Source organism: Vitis vinifera, chromosome 8, assembly GCF_030704535.1.
Source record: "Vitis vinifera cultivar Pinot Noir 40024 chromosome 8, ASM3070453v1".
NCBI classification, from domain to species: domain Eukaryota; kingdom Viridiplantae; phylum Streptophyta; class Magnoliopsida; order Vitales; family Vitaceae; genus Vitis; species Vitis vinifera.
The window spans coordinates 14783154-14804926 of NC_081812.1; the positions used below are offsets into that span (position 1 = coordinate 14783154).

The 21773-nt window shown below is 34.9% G+C and overlaps 3 protein-coding genes across 4 annotated transcripts; 1 reads left to right on the forward strand and 2 right to left on the reverse strand.

Annotated features, from left to right (window-relative positions):
- The first annotated feature begins 548 nt into the window (after window positions 1-548).
- LOC100250033 (ATP binding microtubule motor family-like) lies at window positions 549-10595 on the forward strand. 2 transcript variants are annotated; one of them, XM_019221925.2, is made up of 24 exons: window positions 549-813; window positions 1094-1289; window positions 2052-2184; window positions 2277-2432; window positions 2531-2868; window positions 2948-3086; window positions 4485-4582; window positions 4696-4852; window positions 4941-5010; window positions 5169-5245; window positions 5620-5673; window positions 5737-5817; window positions 5894-6005; window positions 6091-6177; window positions 6915-7090; window positions 7252-7413; window positions 7505-7612; window positions 7754-7912; window positions 8003-8086; window positions 8176-8381; window positions 8803-8904; window positions 9002-9111; window positions 9200-9351; window positions 10107-10595. In XM_019221925.2, the coding sequence occupies exons 2-24, from the start codon at window positions 1111-1113 to the stop codon at window positions 10314-10316; spliced, it is 3150 nt and encodes a 1049-aa protein (XP_019077470.1). In that variant the 5' UTR covers window positions 549-813; window positions 1094-1110; the 3' UTR covers window positions 10317-10595. The 2 variants fall into 2 exon arrangements, with proteins under 2 accessions (XP_019077470.1, XP_002274736.2); XM_002274700.4 differs by having other exon boundaries at window positions 549-702.
- A 1688-nt stretch (window positions 10596-12283) lies between these two features.
- On the reverse strand, window positions 12284-14431 carry LOC104880048 (F-box protein At2g39490). Its single transcript, XM_010655204.3, has 3 exons — window positions 13420-14431; window positions 13170-13328; window positions 12284-13077 (listed from the first exon to the last, which is right to left on the reverse strand). Exons 1-3 carry the CDS (start codon window positions 13966-13968, stop codon window positions 12685-12687), a joined length of 1101 nt encoding a protein of 366 aa, XP_010653506.1. The 5' UTR covers window positions 13969-14431; the 3' UTR covers window positions 12284-12684.
- A 3235-nt stretch (window positions 14432-17666) lies between these two features.
- LOC100255195 (F-box protein At2g39490) lies at window positions 17667-19952 on the reverse strand. The gene is made up of 4 exons (XM_010655203.3): window positions 19520-19952; window positions 18551-19385; window positions 18292-18450; window positions 17667-18215 (listed from the first exon to the last, which is right to left on the reverse strand). The coding sequence occupies exons 1-4, from the start codon at window positions 19564-19566 to the stop codon at window positions 17832-17834; spliced, it is 1425 nt and encodes a 474-aa protein (XP_010653505.1). The 5' UTR covers window positions 19567-19952; the 3' UTR covers window positions 17667-17831.
- Window positions 19953-21773: the final 1821 nt, after the last annotated feature.

The following is a 21773-nucleotide window of genomic DNA, read 5'->3' on the forward strand; positions in this document are numbered from 1 at the left end:
AAAAAAGAAATATAAAATTAAAAATAGATTTATAATAAAAAAGGTTGAAAATGTATAAATTTCTAATTAATTTTAGATATATTTAATTTTTATTTTTAATAATAAAATCAAAGATGAAAAATCATTTTCTTTATCATGCTCGGTTCCTAGAAATTTTGAAAATGTGACCTAGTATAAATATAAAGAAAAAAAATGAAAAAAAATTAAAATTAATAAATTGTTTTTATATTTTATTTCAAAATCATCTCATTTATTTTAAATATTATATATAAAAATTAAATAATTTGAAAATATATAAATTTGTAATTAATTTTAAATGTATTTGATTTTTTTATTTTTTATTTTTATTTTTCAGAATCGGACAATTTCTTTAGAGGTTTTAATATATAATAAATACTTTGATGATTGCAAGAAAAAAAAATACAAAATTGTGGAGTAGGCTTAACGCGCTTTCATTTGAATTTTCAAGAAGGGTGGGCTCTTTCGAAATGGGAAACCAAACGGCTATTTTCTACATATGCTTCAAAAGGTGCCGTTGGAGAGTTTGAAAATTGAAACACATTTTCAGTAATATTTCTACCAAAAGAGACTCAGAAAGAGAAAGAAAACTCCGATCGAAAGCTCTTCTCCTTTGCCTTTTCTCCAAGCTATTTCTTTCGATCTAGGGTTTCATCATACTCTTCTTCTCCACCAAGAATTCAGGTGAATTCAAGTACCACACTCTGTTTAGTAGCTGAGAGAATTGAAGGAAACAGGAAAAAAAACACTCTGTTTAGTAGCTGAGAGAATTGAAGGAAACAGGAAAAAAAAGAGGTGATTTTAAGAAGTTTTTTTCGCTTTCTGTCACTGTTTTGGTTTCTAAAGGATTTGAGACTGATCAAATTCCACCGATAGTCCTGTAAGGCAAGTTAAATAGATTTACTTGTTCTCTCGGTTGACAGACGATGATTAATCCAAAATTCATAGCTTCAGGTTTTTTTGCCCTTATCTATGTTTTCTTGGAACCAAACGAGGAAATAGGGCTTCCAGGGAATTCCTGTTCTTGAAAGATCTAGTAATTTTGTGGTTCTGATATATGTTTCTGTTCATGTAGATTTTGGAAAGTTGAAAATGATGTCCCTCACCCCAGATCATTTCAGAAAATCTGGATTGGGGGTTATGGCATCTCCAACGCCTTTCCTCACACCAAGACCTGAAAGGCGTCGCATGGATCCCAGGGCGATTGAATGGAGCTCAAATAGACAAGACAGAGACCGGGAGGTTAATGTGCAAGTTGTTCTTAGATGCAGGTTCTCCACTTTATGCCCATTTTTTTTTTTTTTTATGGTTGAAGTTCTGATTATTAGGGTTTATTACCAGTTTGGAGTCTCAATTCTTTTGCAACTGTTTGGATAATAATAGTAGCTGTTAACAAGAGTATTTGGGTGACAAATAGTTTGACCACATCACCTCTGATTTTCTTTAATATTCTTCTTAAACAAACATTTTCTGTTGGTTGAAATTTGCAATGGAATTTTGAGGGTTAGATGAGAAGCATATGTCAAATTAATAATAATGTCAAATTATTATCGGTTGTGGTCCTACTATCGATTTTTTTTTTCCCATACAAGATTGTCTTTTGTATTTTGTATGGATACTACATGTAATCTTTGTTTTGAAAGCTCTGACAGCATATTGAGCAATGGGCTATTTCCTAACAAGTCAAGCCCAGTAGATATTTGAGTTTCAATTGCTTGTTTTAAAATTTTTTTCATTTAGCTGCTATACTGTACAATGGGATAAAATTTGATTGGCCTAAGTACGTAATGTGATCATGCAATATCATAAGAGGTAGCTGAGTTTTTCTGTCTTCCTTTTTCACTGAAAGTCATGAATAGCTAATAAAATCTTTTAACATATACATTGACATAAAGAAGGATGGATCTCCAAACAGGTGGGGTTCTAATAATATTGGCAAATTTAGCCTCAATTTTTTCTATGGAAGTCTTGTTAGTTTATGAGAAAGCAGTGCCTATATTCGATCAAAATTTGAAAAATCATTCCAATGTCAGGCCACTAAGTGATGACGAGCAAAAGGTAAACGTGTCAAGGGCGGTTTCATGTAATGAGCATAAAAGGGAAGTCACTGTTCTGCAAAGTCTGGCTAATAACAAGCAAGTTGATAGAGTTTTCACCTTTGACAAGGTATGGTTTTTATTCTATTATAACTATATCATATGAATTTTTTTGAATGTGTAGTACCTAAGTTGTCTTCATCTTGTTTCAAAATTTTCAAGGTATTTGGGCCCAAATCACAGCAAAGGTCAATATATGATCAAGCTATTTCTCCTATTGTTAATGAAGTTCTTGAGGGTTTCAACTGCACTGTCTTTGCATATGGGCAGACAGGCACTGGTAAAACATACACAATGGAGGGCGGAATGAGAACTAAGGTATGGCAGTATGACCATCAAATTTATTCTCACTTTGACAATAATAGTAATCACATATTTCTACAGTCAATGTAATGATCGTATTTTGTTTCTTATAGGGCGGTGAATTGCCCACTGAGGCTGGTGTCATTCCAAGAGCAGTTCGCCAAATTTTTGATACATTGGAGGCACAAAATGCAGACTATAACATGAAAGTGACATTTTTGGAGCTTTACAATGAAGAAATAACTGATTTGTTAGCTCCTGAAGATAATTCAAGAACTTCAGAAGATAGGCCAAAAAAACCCGTTTCATTGATGGAGGATGGCAAAGGTTGTGTCATTGTAAGAGGCCTTGAAGAAGAAGCTGTATACAGTGCAAATGAAATTTATAACCTCTTGGAACGAGGGGCGGCCAAAAGACGCACAGCAGATACCCTGTTAAACAAGCGCAGCAGGTAGAATTATCCATTGCTAGCGATATACAGTTTTAGATGAAACTACAGATGACTAAATTTGTTTTCTTTTCTGATGCAGTCGTTCTCATTCTGTCTTTTCTGTAACTGTATACATAAAAGAAGCTACCATGGGAGAGGAGGAGCTCATTAAATGCGGAAAGCTTAATCTTGTTGATTTAGCAGGATCAGAGAATATTTCTCGTTCAGGTGCACGTGAGGTAACAAAAATATTTTTATCTACATAAGATTCTATTCTTCTTGGTAACCTTTTGATTTACTAACTAAGCAAATGCAAAAAGTTCAGTATCTACCTAAAATTAGCTTCCAGATATATATTTTTGTTCTAATGATGAATACTAGGCTTTGACTAGAGAAACCCGATGTTTAACAGAAAATCTGATGAAGGCAGAACTTTTCGTCTAATATTCCCCAACATAAATTGAATAATGTTAACTATCATGTGGAAACTGTTGGGATTGAGCCTTATGGGCTCACCATGGTTGGCGCTTAGCACTTCCAAAGGGAAGGCCAGAGGCCTAGAACCATGGCCCCCCTCAATCATACCAATTGTTTATTTGTTCCAATAAAGGAGGTGTCCCCAGGAATTGACATTTAGGTGGACCTTAAGGGTTTGGTCTTAGGTTTATGGGCCCACCATGGTTGGCGCTTAGGCCAAAGGCCCAGAATCGTGGCCCTTCAATTACACCAATTGTTTATTTGTTCCAATAAAGGAGGTGTTCCGAGGAATTGAACCTAGGACCAAACCCTTAAGGTCCAACTAAATGTCAATCCTAGTACCATCTGAGCTACTTTATTAGAACAAATAAACAATTGGTCTGATTGAGGGGTCACGGTTCTGGGCCTCTCTGTCGCCTAAGCGCCAACCATGGTGGGCCCATAAACCTAGGACCAAACCCTTAAGGTCCACCTAAATGTCAATTCCTGGGGACACCTCATTTATTGGAACAAATAAACAATTGGTATGATTGAGGGGCCATGGTTCTAGGCCTTTGGCCTTCCCTTCGGAAGTGCTAAGCGCCAACCATGGTGGGCCCATAAGGTTCAATCCCAACAGTTTCCACATGATAGTTAGCATTATTCAATTTATGATAGGGAATATTAGACGAAAAAGTTCTGCCTTCATCAGATTTTCTGTTAAACATTGGGTTTCTCTGGTACCAGGTTTAATTCCTAGGGACGCCTCTTTTATTGGAACAAATAAACAATTGGTGTGATTGAAGGGCTACAGTTCTAGGCCTTTGGCCTTCCCTTTGAAAGTACTAAGCGCCCACCATGGTTGGCCCATAGGGCTGGTCAATCCCAACAGAAACTTCTGAATCAACCGTGTATGGTTTATCAAATGAGCACTAAAAGGAACATGTAAATTTCAGATTAAATTACAATTCCTAGCTCTTGATCATTTTAACAAATTAGCCAGCAATTTCAGTTGTTGAATACAAATATTTACCATGTGTTTTAGTTAAGACAAGTTCAGAACTGTTTTATTTTCTGATAGTTCTATTGATCTCAAAAAATGTCAAAAAACTAAGAAGCAGCTTCATTCATGAATTTTACCTTGGATTTATCTATTTGAATTGATTGTGATGAAAATGCAGGGTCGTGCAAGGGAAGCTGGGGAAATAAACAAGAGCTTACTCACCCTTGGCCGTGTCATAAATGCACTTGTCGAACATTCTGTTCATATTCCTTACAGGTTTTTGCCAATAGCATCTCTTCCAATGCTTGAAATTTGTGGACTGTGATTTAAGTGTTCTTTTTGCCTTTTTTCATTAAAAAAAAAAAAAAAAATTTGTCCAATGTATGCAGGGATAGTAAGCTGACAAGGCTGTTAAGAGACTCACTAGGGGGAAAGACAAAGACTTGCATCATTGCAACAATTTCTCCATCTGCTCATTGTCTGGAAGAAACTTTAAGCACACTTGATTATGCTCACCGTGCTAAAAACATCAAAAACAAGCCAGAGGTTTGTTTGGCTATTTCTTTTGCCTTGTTCAAATCTTTCCTCCCATGTAATATATCCTTTGTCTTGATGATGAAGCTTATTCTTGCAGGCAAATCAAAAAATGTCTAAGGCTGTGCTGCTCAAGGATTTGTATGCTGAAATTGAGAGAATGAAACAAGGTTTGACATTCTCTGATTTTTTCTATGTAAAAGTTTTAACTAAATTTATTGGTTCTTACGTCTAATAAAATGAAACAAGGTTTGACATTCTCTGATTTTTTCTATGTAAAAGTTTTAACTAAATTTATTGGTTCTTACGTCTAATAAAATCAAAGCAGATGTTCGAGCAGCAAGGGAGAAGAATGGTGTTTACATTCCACATGAAAGATTTGCCCTAGATGAAGCTGAAAAGAAGGTGGACTATTACATTAAAATCCCACTTTCCATTGTTGCTTCTTGTAGAAATATCGTATTACAAATCACCAAATCAACCAAGATTTTTAATTATAGGATTATGTAGGCTTCATAGTTCATCTGGGTTGATGGACATTCAAAATTATCCATTTCTTAGATTCTTTTTTTTCATATCACCTAGATATAAGGGATGGTTATGATTGTTTGATCAGACCAATATTCAAACTAAGTTATCATATAATCTAAAAAGTCTAAAGTCCACATATGGATCAATGGACAATAATAACTACTTGACTAACAAGGGATTAACTGTTCAGATATTTTTCTATATCTTGATTTATGAGTTTAAAATAAGTTCATTATAATATCCTGTAGGCAAGGAATGAGAAGATTGAGCAATTGGAGAGCGATCTCAATCTCAGTGAGAAGGTACAACTTGCTTGCTCTTGATTTGCCCTTTCTACAGTCATGTGATAACCTCTTCTCTTGCAGCAAGTTGATAAATTTCGTGAATTATATGTCACTGAGCAAGAACAGAAGCTAGTTATAGAGAGTGAGCTCAAGGATTGCAAGGTATAAGACTTTAACATTTTGTTTACTGCTTAGTTGGGGAAAACCATCTGGATTCAACCAACAATTGTTCTTTCAGGTAAACCTGGAAAACAGTAACAGGGCCTTGTTTGAGCTTCAGGAGAATCACAGAGTAGCTATCTCAACCCTCAAGGAAAAGGAGTTCATAATCTCCAAACTACTACATTCAGGCAAGTGGGAACTGATAATCATTTATTGAACTCTGTATCTCTTATCATATACTGAAGATCCCGTGAAATTTCTACTCATAAACAGAAAATTCTTTGATTGGACGTGCAAAGGAGTTGCGCAATGATTTGCAAAATGCATCGGAGGACATAACTTTGCTGTTTGAAAAGATAGGTACAGATCTCTTTTGCTTCTAATTATTGGTGCATAACGTTGAAATGATTGTAATGATTTGAATTTAAAGAGACCGGGTTACATAAGATTCCTTAAAAAATGTTTGAAGTTTGAATTTAAAGATTGCTTTCTTCAAGAGACCGGGTGGTAGGAGACGGAGAAGGAAAAAAAAATGAAAATGAAAAATAGCATGTCTCAACCAGAATACGGGAGAACCTTTTTCTTGGTTCTTTTCCTAATGCCTTGTAAGATGCCCATACCAATCAACTTTTGAAGAACTTTTATTTCTACTTTTATAATTTTTTAAGGAATATTTCCTGGGACCCTTGTCAAAATAGGATTCCACATGTTATTCTTGTCATGAATTCGGGTAATTTTTGGAAGTTGTCTAATCATTTTTCAGTATAAGGGCTTATAATAAATAAATTGTTTCCAAATGTCAAATGGGATGAAATTATTTTCTATTTCATGTATATTTATTTGAGTTGGCTTAAGTTATTTTAGGAATTTTATGATTTTTATTACTTTTGGTAATCTTCAGGCTTCATCATATAAGATTTTAGGAGCTCTTCTTTCTTCTATTAAGATTTCAAAGACCTTTCTGTTCTAACTCCCTGTGTGAATTCTAGGATCTGTGGTTGATTCAAGGGAAATCCTACTGACTATAGGATCTGGGATTGGATGGTGATCTTCCTTCCTTTTTACGATACTCAATGTCACTTTCTAATTTTTTACAGATCAGAAAAACAGGGTGGAAACGGAAAACCGGGACCTGGTATTAGCATTTGGTTATCAGCTTGATCAGAGCTTAAAAGACCTGCATGAGACCATTCTGGGTTCTGTTTCTCAACAACAGCAACAGTTAAAAAGCATGGAAGAGCATGCCTGCTCATTTCTTGCTAGTAAATGTGATGTAAGAAAATAAAATTTGCCATGTTTAGTATTTTATCAGTCTGATTTAACACTTCTGTCACTATCTCTAGGCAACACAGGGCAATTTATCTTGTTTACCTTTTTATGGTTTCTGGTTCTCTAGTTATATATAACTGATTTAACTTCTGTCACTATCTCTAGGCAACACAGGGTTTGGAATCAAGGATTAACAAAATGAAAGAGACATATACATCAGGAGTAGCAGTATTGAAGGAGTTTGCTGGTACATTGCGAAGGAAAGCTTCCACTGACCTGGAGCAGATGACTTCTACAATCTCATCTCAAGCAATGGCTGTTGACAATGTAAGAAAAGGAGAAAATCATTTTTGTTTAGAATGGCTGGTGAAAGAAGTGGCTGAAAATGACTAAGCATGATGTCATGTTGTCTTTACAGTTTCTTATTGCTGCGGTTTTGGAGGCCAAGGAAGTTATTTGTGATATCCAGAATTCTCTCAGTGAACAAAAAGAGATGTTGGCTTTCTCTGCTCAACAACAAGAGGAGGTAGGGACTATTTCTCCTTCCTGAATGAATGTTTGTTTGTTTTCTTCTATCAATTATGTTCAATTATAACGTTTATTTTCTTTTATCAATGATGTTGAATTATATTTTGTGACTGGAACAAATCCTTGTGATAAAATGTAGGGATTACAACGGACTCTTGTGTCTTCACAAGTTATCTCAAAGGCATCAGTGGATTTTTTCAATGACCTCCATCATCGAGCATCTAAACTCATGACAACTCTTGAAGGAAGCCAAAAACAAAAATTCCACCAAGTAGAAACTTTTGAAAAGATGTTTAAGGTATGTTACCATCAAAGACATATTATATGTATATGACCTGTACTGAAGGGGGATCGAAGGCTGATGTAGATTTCTATTGCTATGAAACAGGAAGAGTCTGCTAGAGAGGAGAAACTAGCTATGGAAAAAATTGCAGTAATATTAGCAAATTTGACATCTAAAAAAACAGCTATGGTTAGAGATCAATTAATTCTTCTTGTTTTGTTGTCTTTGTAAAGAAGTTATTGGAATTGTGTAATTGATATTCTTTAATTCTTTTTTAGGTCTCAGAGACATCAAGGTATATTCAGGGCTCATGTATGGAAGAGAATAAGAGATTGCAGCAAGAGATTTCCAATATGCAGCAAATTGCAGTTCATGCCAAGAAGGAAGTGGGTGAATACCTGGGAAAAGTAGAGAAACATTTCTTAGAAGACACATTTTCAGCAGCTGAAAATATGGCAGTCATGGAAAATTACCTCCAGGAGTGGTATGTTTTTCATTCAATTGAATTTTCTTCACAACTAAATTTAATTCGAGCATCAAATATCCTAGGATGCATATTCTTATTTATATATGATAATTACCTAAAGAACTTTAGACCAAAAATGCAATAACCTTATAACAATGAGAACACATGCGGAGAAAAGTGTGTTATAACATTTGAGGATGCAATGTCATGTCATCACTTCCACTAGAAAAAGGAGAGCAGAAACCTGTTAATTACTAGAGGGTTCAGCAGGACATACAAGGGAGCACCGTGTGTGTGTTTGTGGGGGGTGGTGATGGAGTTGCACATGTGTTTGTGACCTAACCTCCTTGGATGATTGTGGTCAAGATGGGTAGAACAAGTCTGCAGTATAAAGAAAATCAACTTTAAGCAACTTCTTGTATCTCTTCTTAATATGCAGTTCAATGAGGGTTGGCTATTCTAGTCACCAGTGGGAACATGTTCAGTCATCCATAAACCATCTTAATAACAGCAGCAACACAGAGATAGAATCCACTGTAAAGTAAGTTTGTTTCTCAGATTTTTTATTTATTTATTTTAATTTTATTATCCTCTTTTTTTCTTGTATATCATGAGTATCAAACTCTTTCCTTTAACAGGGCAAGCATACGTGCAAATCATACTGCATATGAAGATTTTGTCTCCATGGCCTCCTCTTTGGATGCAGAATTTGATGCTGGAGCATGTGATATGCTGGTGGCTGTTAATGGTAATGTCGAATGCTTATGCATCAAAACTTTAGTATCTTTCTATTAAATTGTGAACTCATCATGTGTAACAATATGATGAAACTGCAGATTCACTAATGCGGGACCATGAAACTAAGAAAGGAATAGATTCCATGTCTATGTTATGCTTGGAGCATCTCAAATCAGTGCAAGAGAAACATGATGAAAGCATATCAAAAATCCTAAACAGTGCAGAGAAGTGCCTTACAGAAGATTATTTGGTAGGTTGGCTTATTTGAAATATCTAATGTTCATTCACACACATGCACAATGGTGGAGAGAAATGATCTAAAAGATAAAACGAGAACAAAAAAATTGGGAAAAAAATGCCTTTCTTCTGGATTTAGACCACATATAACAAGCCACTAAAGAAAGAGATAACTATAATAATGCTAGAATCAAGTTATTTAATCAGTTACAATGAGACTTTAGCTCACTGGAATCACTTATAGCTGGACAAGTATGCACAATTCGGTTATTAAATCAATTAACTGAAGTACTAGCTAAATTAGCTCAATGGAATCTCTGATAGATGGGACAAATATGCAGTATTTAGTTAAAAACATATGGAAAATATATTTTCTTTGTCAAATGATCCTTAGTTTGCCATCATATTTGGTGGTAAGAAAATTGTGATGTGCCCTGTCTATGCAAACTGATCATAAGAAGTGGTGATTTAACATACGGCATAAAAAAGTTTGGTTCCTGAATGTTTAGGTTTTGAACTTCTCTATTTGTTCATTCCCCCTTAAGGCGGACTTGATATCCATTTCTGGCTCATTTCCTAGCCGTTTGTTTAACATGGTTTGGAAGTTCTATTTTTAAGAATTTATGAGTTTGAAACCTCCATCTCTTCCCTGTTTGTTTCCTTGTGGTTCGTTGTCTGCTTCATTATGTTTGGGTTGGGACACAATCTCAGAAAAATTTTCCATATAAAAAATGGCTAATTTCCCGAATGCTGCAAATATATGAACAGGTCGATGAGAATACAACGCCCAAGAAACGAGCAATAGCAATACCTAGCTTGGCATCAATTGAGGAGATGAGAACACCTGCTTTTAATGATCTTACAGAAAATATGATCGCAGATAACACATCAAAATGGGCACCGACTGACGGCAAGATTCAGCAACAGCAGCATGTAGCAGCATCACCAAATAGAACTCCTTTTGGAAGTGTGAATTGATTATGGCGGACTGTTGATAAAAAACACGTTGACGAAAAAGAAAGCAGAAGCTGATACACTCGTTTTCTGTTGATTGCCAAGTCTTAAATCCCACTTAAAAAATGCACTCATCAACTGATGAGTACTAGGTTCAAAAGAATGGGATGATCCAGAAGAAAGTTAGATGGTATTTTGTTGAGACCAAATGTAAATTAAATAATCCTAAGAACAGACAGAATATTTGTTAGACACTGCATTATTATCACCAGTATAACAGTAGTATGCTCCCATTCATGGTTATGTATTGGATATGGTGATGTTTTGTACAGGTTTCTGCATGCCAATTTTCATAGTGTGGCTCAGTGTTTATGTATTCAAAACATCAAGCAAAGTTTGTGCTCAAGCTGGTGAAACTCATGCAGACATCTTAATAAGGATCAGTTGCAGGTGAGATAGCCAGGTATTTCTTGGGAATGCGAGGACCTGAAAATTCACCTTATTGACAGTAATCAAATACCTGTAGTGTGGTATGCTTACCGTTTTTTATTTTTAACAAATAGGTAGTGATTTGTTGTGCAGGGACAGGTTTGTTATCCAGGGGATCTAATGGCTGGGAATGGTTGAAGGCTTACCAGACTCTCCTTACTTTTCAAAGACACAAGCATGGAGCATCAACAGTGTATTCTGCAATGGCTTTCTTTGTTCAAAATGAATCATGGGGCTCTCAAACTGTGCATGATCAAAGCACAGCACTAAGCTTAGTGATGCATGTACATTGCTCTGTTTCCTGAAGCCTCTCAATCTCCTCTCATTTCATATAATAAACTATTGTTGTTTTCAATGTATTATTCACACAAATATTTTAAAATTATTTTATTTTTCTGAGGAAATTTTAACTATTTAATAAATTTTTTTAGTTTCTCAAAGCGATTAATATGAAAAAAAAAAATCCATACAAATACTTATTTTCTTGAGATGCAAATGAAAATTTCCACTGCCTTCTCCATGTTTGGTGCGGCTGACTCTTGGGAATCTTTACCACCCGCCAACACTTATTCTCTTTTACAATCATCCTTTGGAGAACAACTGCCTTCTAACCCTGCAATGGATACTATACTAAGGTGCTTGAGTGGTGAAGCATTAAACTTAACAGTTGCGTAGTCCATCCAGAGATGAGGCTCATGCCAGTACTGGTGAAAAATTGGAGTCGAAATTGACTGGAGCTGCGGTTCAATCTGCATATATTATAAATACAGTTTAAATTAATAAATATTCATGTCAACTACAAGATGAGTCTACAGTACATCGTTGCAGACAGGAACTTACATCTATGAATAACCTTTCTAAAGATGGAGTGATGTTTAAGAAGCAAGACATGGAATCCCTCGTCTCTCTGTCCATGGAAGGGCCCTTCCACCATAGTTCCTTTAACTTGTTGAATTGAAAGTCAAGCGAGAGGCTTCTGAAATCTTGTGGTCTAGACCTCAACCATTTGAATTTCCAAATTCAACTTTTGTAATACCGAAAGGCCACTTGGATTAGGTTAGCGCTGAGGTGACTTGACTACATGCAAGTTGCAGCTCATAAAATCAAAGTTATATTTTTTATTTGTTATTTTTAGAAGTAAAATTTTTTTGTATAAAATATAAGACTCTTGTGCGGATAGTATAAATTTACTTTGTGTTTTTGAGACAATACAACATTTTCCTGTATTTCAATATTTCTTACAACTACGTCAAGCCATAAGGGCTTTTTGCACCAAATTTATGGACCCAATGGAACTTTTCCATATGTTTCATTATTTCTTAGATTTTATATTGGTCGTGGCCTGTTTTTCTCAGCTTCCAAACAGATTCTTTTTCCTTTTAGAGCTTGCATAGTTTTGAACTGGGCCTTTATAATATGCTGGAGCTCAGTGTATTATGACAACTACTTGCTATCAAAAACATTTCCAACTACTTTCATTCTCAGAGAAAGTATAGCAGAGCTACCAAATTGGTATGCAATTGAAGAAATCAAGCTGATCTATCAATCCACAAGAAGTTTTATATTTTATATACATGGCATTAAGATTTTTTCCATTAGACACTGAAGAGAAGTCTCAAATTTTTACATACAACCTTAACATGAGCAACTGTTATCTTATCCCGCAAATCTAAAAAATTACTTGTTTGAAGCTGAAACCACCATTTGCTTTGGGAAGCTTCTGGACGTCTGCTTTAGCTGGCTCAGAGGGACCTTTGCAACACTCCATGAATGATTCTCAGGTGATATTACAGTCATGGACACTAGTCGTTGCAAGAAAACCATCACCTTGGGGGCGTGCCTGTAATTTAGTGTTATATCCCAAATTGACTCTGTTTCCATACGGTATGAACACCAACACAGCCTACTTACACATCTCGCCATGTTTTGGAGATGGGTGACTGCAATCGTCTTCTATAAACCCATACAAATACTTATTTTCTTGAGATGCAACTGAAAATGTCCACTGCCTTCTCCATGCTTGGTGCATCGGACTCTTGGGAATCTTTACCACCCGCCAACAGTTATTCTCCCTCGACTTTACAATCATCCTCTGGAGAATAACTGCCTTCTCGAACAGAAGATCCATTAATATCACCTCATCTAATTTTCTTGTGAACCCTGAAATGGATACCATACTAAGGTGCTTGAGTGGTGAAGCATTAGACTTAACAGTTGCGTAGTCCATCCAGAGATGAGGCTCATGCCAGTACTGGTGAAAAATTGGAGTAGGAATTGACCGGAGCTGCGGTTCAATCTGCATATATATATATATATAGTTTAAATTAATAAATATTCATGCCAACTACAGGCTGAGTCTACAGTATATCTTTGCAGACAGGAACTTACATCTATGAATAGCCTCTCTAAAGATGGAGTGATGTTTAAGAAGCAAGACATGGAATCCCTCTTCTCTCTGTCCATGGAAGAGCCCTTCCACCATAGTTCCTTTAACTTGTTGAATTGGAAGTCAAGCTTATTGAATATAACTCCTGCCAAGCACAAGCACTTTGGGGTGGAAGGACAAAGAGAAGTTAAAAAGTGAATCATCAGTATGTATATATGAAGGACTATTAAATTTATCATAAGATTAGAGTACCTGGAGAAGCCAGCCACTGAGAGTAAGAATCTCAACCTCCTTAAGATCTGCAAGAAGAGAGATAAGTTGCTCCGTGTCGAACTCATAATTGGCTGGGCTTTGTATGAAATCAAGGATAGAATCCACCAAGTTGGAACCCTTATTTATTTGAATGGAGGGAAGAATCCCACCGTACCGGAATGATTTGAGATTAGGTGCAGAAAGAGTGATGCTGGCCACGTTTGGACAATCCACCATTTCAAAACTACGGAAAGAAGAAGCCGCTTCAACATCTATGCTCCGCAGATCCCTGCATTTCACAAACCTCAAGCTCTCAAGAAGCAGGCAATTAGAGAACAAAGCTGGAACTATGTCCTCGGCCAGAAACGAAACGGATTCAAAATGGAGATTCTTGAGAGACGCAAAGCAAGAGGCTTGTGAAATCTTGTGGACTGGACATGGAGGACCCACATCCAACTTCAAACGGAAATCTCTTACCCACGTGGTATGTCCCCCACCAGAGAAGTTGAGGTCCACCTTTGTAGCCAAAATAACCCATCCATCCTCCATTATCAAGCAATCTCCTCTGCCTTTGAGAAAGCCAACACAAAGCCTCAACAACCCATTCTGGGAAGATAAGAATCTACCCAAAGCTCGAATGACATCTTCGCTAGCTTCATGACTGGTGACTCGATCAAAATCAAAATCAAAATTGACATGGGTAGGCGCCCAAAGGCTTCTCTATAGACCGGAAAGAACGCTAGTTCTAGCTGCATCTTTCAATGGGAGGAGTGAAACAATGCAACGGATAATTTCTTGGGGCAAACTGCTAATAAGGTCAGTTGGCTCTTCCTTCTCCATGTTCACTAATGATTTATCAGCCCCAGACTGCATCTTTATATCGAAAAGTGAGATACCTCAACCATTTGAATTTCCAACTAGCTGTATTCAACTTTTGTAATACCGAAAGCCGACTTGGATCAGATTAGTGCTGAGGTGACTGAATACATGCGAGTTGCAGCTTATGAAATTAAAATTGTAGGGACAACTTCGTAAAAAAATAAAATAGGAAAGCCGACTAGCAATTTTTTATTTTGTTATAAAAATAATGAATGTCACCGTATTAATTATAATAAATGTTAATTACATATTATTTATGAATTCTATTAATACTTATTAATAAAAACCATTAATATTATTTATGAATTCCATTAATATTCATTAATGAGAATATTAATAGAAGTCATTTGGAGAACCTATAAAAAAAACTTCTTATCTCTTATAATATGCATCCTAAGCAAAAAAGAAATTTTTACTTTTTCCAATTTTTTCAACTTTCTCAATTCTCTCTCTTCTTCTCTATTATATATTATTATCCATAATTCCATAAAATTGAATTTATACTAAAAATATTTATTTAAAAGACATTTTTCCATAATTTTTTTATTAATTATACACGTTAAAAAAATTTTAAATTTATACTAAAGAAATATCTTTTCCACAATACCATAAAATCGAATTTATACTAAATGTGTCTCTTAAAGAGACATTTTCGATGATTTTCATATCACTTACATAATGAAAAAAAAAATTGAATTTACATTGAAAACGTTTCTACAATTTCACGAAATTGAATTTATATTAGTCATCTATCGAAAAAAATTAAATTTATACTAAAAGTGTCTCTTAAAAGAAAACCTTTCAATATAAATTTAATTTTATAAAATTGTGGAAGGTGTCTTTTGAAAATATTTTTTTTAGTATAAATTCAATTATTTCAATTAATTATTGACACAAGAATTGTTGAAGATGTTTCTTCAAGAAACACCTTCAATATAAATTTAATTTTGTGAAATTGTAGAAAGTGTCTTTAGTATAAATTCAATTTTTTTTATTATGCAAATGATATAGAAATTGTGAAAAATGTTTCTTTAAAAAATATTTTTAATATAAATTCGATTTTATAGAATTGTAAAAGATATCTTTGAAGAGATACTTTTAATGTAAATTCAAATTTTTTTAACATGTATTATTGATATAAAAATTGTGGAAGATGTCTCTTAAAAAACACTTTCAATGTAAATTCAATTCATTTGAACGTGTATTATTGGTATAAAAATTATAGAATATGTATTTTCAAAAGACATCTTTCAAAGTGGTAAAAAATGTCATAGATTTAAAAATATTTTTTATTGTACTGTATTTTAAAAAATTAATTTTAAATTCACCATACAATTATAAAAAAAAGCCACGCATTTCCTTTTCTTTGAATGCATCATTTTCTATCGTTCTTTAGACAAAAAAAATGATTTGATTGATTTCTAAATCTTTCCAACAATCCAAAACTCATAAAGTAATGCAACTACCAAAGACATTGAATTGGGCTTTGATTACATTAGCATTGAGGCCCGTACCTCTCATTTTGTCAAAAGCCAAAAGCCTAAAAATGAGAGGTACAGAGAAAGCAAGTCATGATAAGATTCTAAAAATAAAAAAATTCCCGCTTGAAATCGCATTGGATACTCTGTCCACCTTAATTTAAATTGGCAAATCATGCGAATCGGTCAACTCGAATGGATGAGTGACTAAAATATGGAACATATGTCACGCATCCCAAGGTTTAGAGCAAGTGAAATAAAAATATAGCCGATGTTTTTTAAAATAAAAAGTAAAAAACTTAAAATATATATACGCTGTTGACTTGGAATCTACGCCACCCAAAAGCCGATGTTTTTCATTTTTATTTCTATACATTTTAATCTCCAACATCCTCGTATTAAATATCTGAAATCTTACTTATATAATTTATTTTATCCTATTGCTGCCATTCCAAAACCTTATACTTCTACACTATTTAATTTCAATTTTTTTTTTTTCATATTTAAATTTCTTATCTTCTCTTTACCATCAATCAATCAAATTTAATTCATAAAAAATTATAATATTTTAATTATTTATAAGAATATATTTATTTTAATGTAATTAAAAAATTTAAAAATAATTTTTAAAAAATTTAAAATATCATACTTATACTATTTCATTTAATTTTTTAAATGTAACGAAAATAAGAATTATTTTGAACGTGGTTGGAATGGGCCATCTGTCCCAAATCACCCAAACCTACCCTACTGGCACCCCTTATGTAGTAAACATGCAAGATGACGTGAGTAAATTAAATATGAAAGAAATGAAGCCTCTCTCACACTCCTGTTTTTTATTATTTCCCTTTTTGTCGACCTCTTCCATCAAGGCCGGTGGAAATAAAGGTCTAGCTTCCCTTTTTTAAGGGAACTCCAGCCTGTCTCGCCCTCGTAACAACTTGTAGGTCAATCATTTATAAACACTAATCTTCTCCGGTTGTCTATAATTAATACTAAGTTTTAAAGTTATTATATTTTACTCATGCTATGGTGGTTTAATTAATTGGGTTCTATTAGTTTTTTTTTCTTTTTTTGTCTATATGGAAAAGGTTCTGACAATCAAGTAGAGCCTCACATTGTAATTGAGGTTCGTTGTTTTATAATTGTTATGTATCTTAATTTCGATGATGCATTTTAGAGAACAAATATTACTATGTAAATCCTAAGAGTTTTTGGCACTAAATATCAACCAAAATTATATATAAATATGATAAAAAAAAATAAAGAAAAATATAAAATTTTTAATATAATTCAGTGATAAGTGTGATCCCTACATTTACGAAGAGTATAAAAGTTTAATAATTCATTAATAAAAAATAAAGAGTTAAAATGATGAAACTCTAAAAAAAATTGTTTTTAATTATGGTCATACTAACATGATATGATTAAATATATAATTAGGGCAAACTCGTTATTGATCATACAAAATTTTTTTGTAGAAAGCATCGTAAATAAAATACAATAAAACTAATTCAGACTTTACAATCTAATAACCATTTTTTATATTTCAACATTTCAACTAAGTCATGGGTTGACTTTTATTACCAAATTCAAGCATCCAATGCAACTTTTACCTATGTTTCACTATTTATTTGATTTTATATTAGTGATTCCCTATTTTTCGATTCTTTTGCCTTCTAGAAGTTGCATAGATTTGAACCAAGCCTTTATAATAACCACTTGCTCATAAAACCATTTCCAACTCATACTAATAAACTTCCTTTCAATGAATCTATTTATTTAATAATTAAGAATTCATTATTCAGTAATGATTTTAGGGAATATTTAGGATCTTTTTAACACTAAAAAAATAAAAAATTCTAAATTCTAAAAATATAATAAACATTCTTTAAAATCATTATCAAATACATTCAAAATGTCTTATAAAATATGATTGGGAAGTATAGGACCACCGAATTGGTATACAATTGAACAAACTTCGAAGAAAGTTTTATGTACATAGCATTAAAATTTCTTCCCTCAAACACTTGAGGGAAGGAAAGCCTCAAATTTTTAGATACAACCCTCACATGAGCAACTGTTATCTTCTCCCGTAAATCTAAAACAGTATTCCTTGTTTGTAGCCGAAACCACCATTTGCTTTACGCAGCTTCTGGACGTCTGCTTTAGCTGAGTCAGAGGGACCTTTGCAACACTCCACGGATGATTCTCGGGTGATGTTACAGTCATGGACTTGAGGGTGACTGCCTTCTTCAGCAAAAGATCCATCAATAGTAATTCATCCTCTTCGTTTGTGAAGCCCACCAACCTCACCGATTTTAGGACTACAAGCTGTGATGCATTGCATTTCACGGTTTTATAATCCATCCAGAGGTGAGGCTCATGCCAGTAATGGTGAAAAAAGGGATGGGGGATGGAACTGAGACTTTGATCAATCTGCATATTTGTTTATATTGAAAGAAGTAAGCGCACAAATTAAGTGAAACCAATAGCAAAGAAGGAAAATAGTTACCTCAATGTACAACTTTTCCAAGGAAGGAGTGCTGTTTAGGAAACAAGCCAGTGAATCCCTCTTGGTTCTGTTCATCAAAGAATCAATCCACCGTAATTCCTTTAATTTGTTGAATCTGAATTGAAGCTGCCCGAAAATCACTCCTGCTGAGCACATCCACTTTGGAAGCAACAAGACAAATATCAGGAGAAGAGCCCAAAGACAATTTGATTTAAAGGAACTCTTGTTAGGATTAGATAGACAAATTAAAGGCGCATACCTCAAGAAGCCAGCCACTTATGGTGAGAATCTCAACTTCCTTGAGAGAGGCTAGGAGATATAGGAGTTCCTCGCAGTCGAACTCGGTGTAGCCTAGGCCATCCCTTAAATTGAGCACCACGTCAATCAAGTTTGAAGTGTTTTTCAGCTGAATCAAAGGAAGAACTCCCTGATACTTGAAAGATTCGAGATTGGGTGCAGAAACTTTAATGTTAACCATATCGGGACAATTAGTCACCGTGAAGCTCTCTAGATAGTTCCCCGCTTCAATATTGATGCTTTGCAATCCACTGCAATTTTCAAGCTTCAGGTTTTCGAGAAGCAGACAATTGGAGAACAAAGTGGAGACCAAGTTTTCAGCAAAAAGAGTAACTGATCTAAGATGGAGAGACTTGAGAGAAGAAAGACCGGATGTCTTTGTAGTCAGCCCCAGTGTCAATTGGAAAACATTGGGCACTTGTTCTCCATCACAGAAGTTAAGGTGGAGCTCCTTATCTACCCCCATGGTAGCCAAGACAAGCAGTTGTTGGACCGTTTTGGAGGGCTCTTGCTTGTTTTTCTGAAGGCCTAGGCGGAATTTCCATTGCTGTGGTCTCTGACAAGACCGCAAGAAAGTAGCCATAACTTGTGCTGCCTCTTTGCTAGCTTCCTGACCAGTCATTTGATCTGAAGCAAAGTACAAATCCACTTGGAGTGGTGCCCAGAGGCTCCTCCATGGAGTTGAAAGAGAGCTAGTCCTCACCGCCTGTTTCAATGGAAGAAGCGACACTATGCGGCCCAGGATCTCAGGAGGCAGCTTGCTGATCAAATCGAGTCTTTCCTCTTCCATGTCTCTTCTGCTCAAAGACCAGAGTCCACAACCAAAAAGGAAATTAATATCATCCTACGCCTAATTGACTATCATCGAGAAGTAACAAATACTTAAAACCCAGGAAAACAATAGAAGCAACAAGCAAGAAAGTTGAATTACTTGGCATCCACGGACATCCCCTGCTGCTCCACGTGTTCTCCTGACATGACAGACTCAGAAAAGAGGACCCGGTTGGATGACCTTGAAGCCTCCGATTCACATCTTCACATATCAAAATTGAACGATCCTAGAAGGCTAGAACTAATCTTATGGATAAATCAAAACTATGTATTGGACTCCGCCAAGAACATTCAAAGGGTCGCAGTGTTGAATCCACAATTAATTGAGACTGGAGAATTGTCTAGATTAATCTGAAGAAGGGAAGATACGGTGTATTATATTATGCTAGAGAAAAGCAAAGGGTGGAAGGCTGGTCTCTTTGGCAGTTGTACATGTTGCCCCAAAATCCCATATTTTGGGGCTTAAGACATGATACAAAGCACATGCCAACAGACTTGGGTTCAACAAGGCTCGTCCTATGTCACAGCTGAGGTTTAGGGGATTAATTCAAATAGGGCCTCTGTCAGCCATAAATACAGCCAACTAACCCATAAATAAGGCACTAAAAATCATGGAAAATTTCGGAGGTGCTGAACTCACATTCACATACAATCACATCAGAATAAAAAATTATTTACTTAAAAATATATAGAAACAAATTGAATTAATGGTGCTTTCATTTATGCATATGAAATCATTTTAACTAGTCAACTCATGCCAATGGGTATTTATTTTAGTACATCGCTCATTTCATAACATAAAATTTCATGTATACTATTGTTGGCCTTAACAAATTGAATTGTTGTCATTCGGATGTCTATGGGATAACTCTTATCCTTATTAAAATGTGAATTCAAAAATGTTTCATTGTCAATTTGATATCAGAGTCAATGCCTCGATAAGCCGAGAAATTGTGAACAAACTTGCAACTAAGACTTGCCAAAAAATTTCAATGACTACAGTGATTTTATAAGGATTGCAATATGATGATTCACATTCAGTATAGATAAGATTAGGATAATGTCTTGTCTAATTTTATCTGAAGACATTAATGATCCAGTGAAATTCAAACTTCTGAGACAGGTACTTGACAGAAAATTCAATCCTATTCTCACGAAAACCTACATCTAGAATGGAATTTTGGGATGAACATTTGTCATGCAGACAAGTGTCCTTGTTTTTGAGTCTTTGATAGCAAATCTGGAGTCTTCCACCAGATGATTGTCAGCATCAAAACAAAGGGAGAGGAAGGAAAACCAAGGGATGCCGTCGGTGACTCGGTGTGATTAATTGACTCGTTACCTAAAGCCTCTTGGTTGGAGAAAAATGGGGTGGGCTAAGGTCCCACTGCCAAAGACGGTGTAAATATGGTTCGGATGGCTCACGCGGTGGTGGATGATGCCAGTGTCTAATATGGGAAGAAAAGACATCAATCTTCATCAATTGAACCTAGAAATTCAGCTGCATCTAGTTGTAAGAATGGTCCTCCTGTCGCCTAATTCATCACTTTTCTTTGTCTTACAAATTGCATGCTTCTCGATCCCATATTAATATTAATTTGTAATTTTTTAAGCTAAGCTCTATAAGATAGACGCGGATGAATGGATACGGAGGCACTTGGTGGCCCTAGTGGTGGTGGGAATGTAATGCCACTCAAGGCACCCGCAAATGATGGGTCCATGCCTGTCAACGTGTCCAGCGTGCGAGGTTAGGCTGGGAATTTCCTCATTGGAATGCTTCCCAATTTCCCGTCCAAACAAAACCGCATGTTTTTCTTGATTCCTATGAAGATAGGTTTGAGGGTTTGGTACCCACCATTTATTTTCGGTTCCCCAACCACATTTGACCTACTTATAAAATGTCTACGCGGATATGTAATTAAAAAATTAAAAAAAAACTTATCAAATCTATAAAGGTGACCTACTAATCATATCATATATATCTAAATATTATAATTTTTTATAATTTATTATTAAATATAAAATATAATTTATTATTTAATGAAATACCTACCATTTATTTAAGAAAACCTACCAACTACCCTTATTTATTGTTTTAAAACCAAATTGATAACAAATATGACCAAATGATATAATTTTCTAACTACTCTTTCTTTTATATTTCAATTACTTCACGGATATGATGGACGAAAGTAAAGGAAATGAATCCATCATCAATTTGAATGATGAAGAATTTGATTACCAATATGATAACAATGTGAAAACCAAGTTTGATGAGTCAGAGAAGATTGTGAATGGTTTAACACTTGAAGATGTATGAAAAATGGAGTTAAGCTCAATAAAGAGTGAAAGAA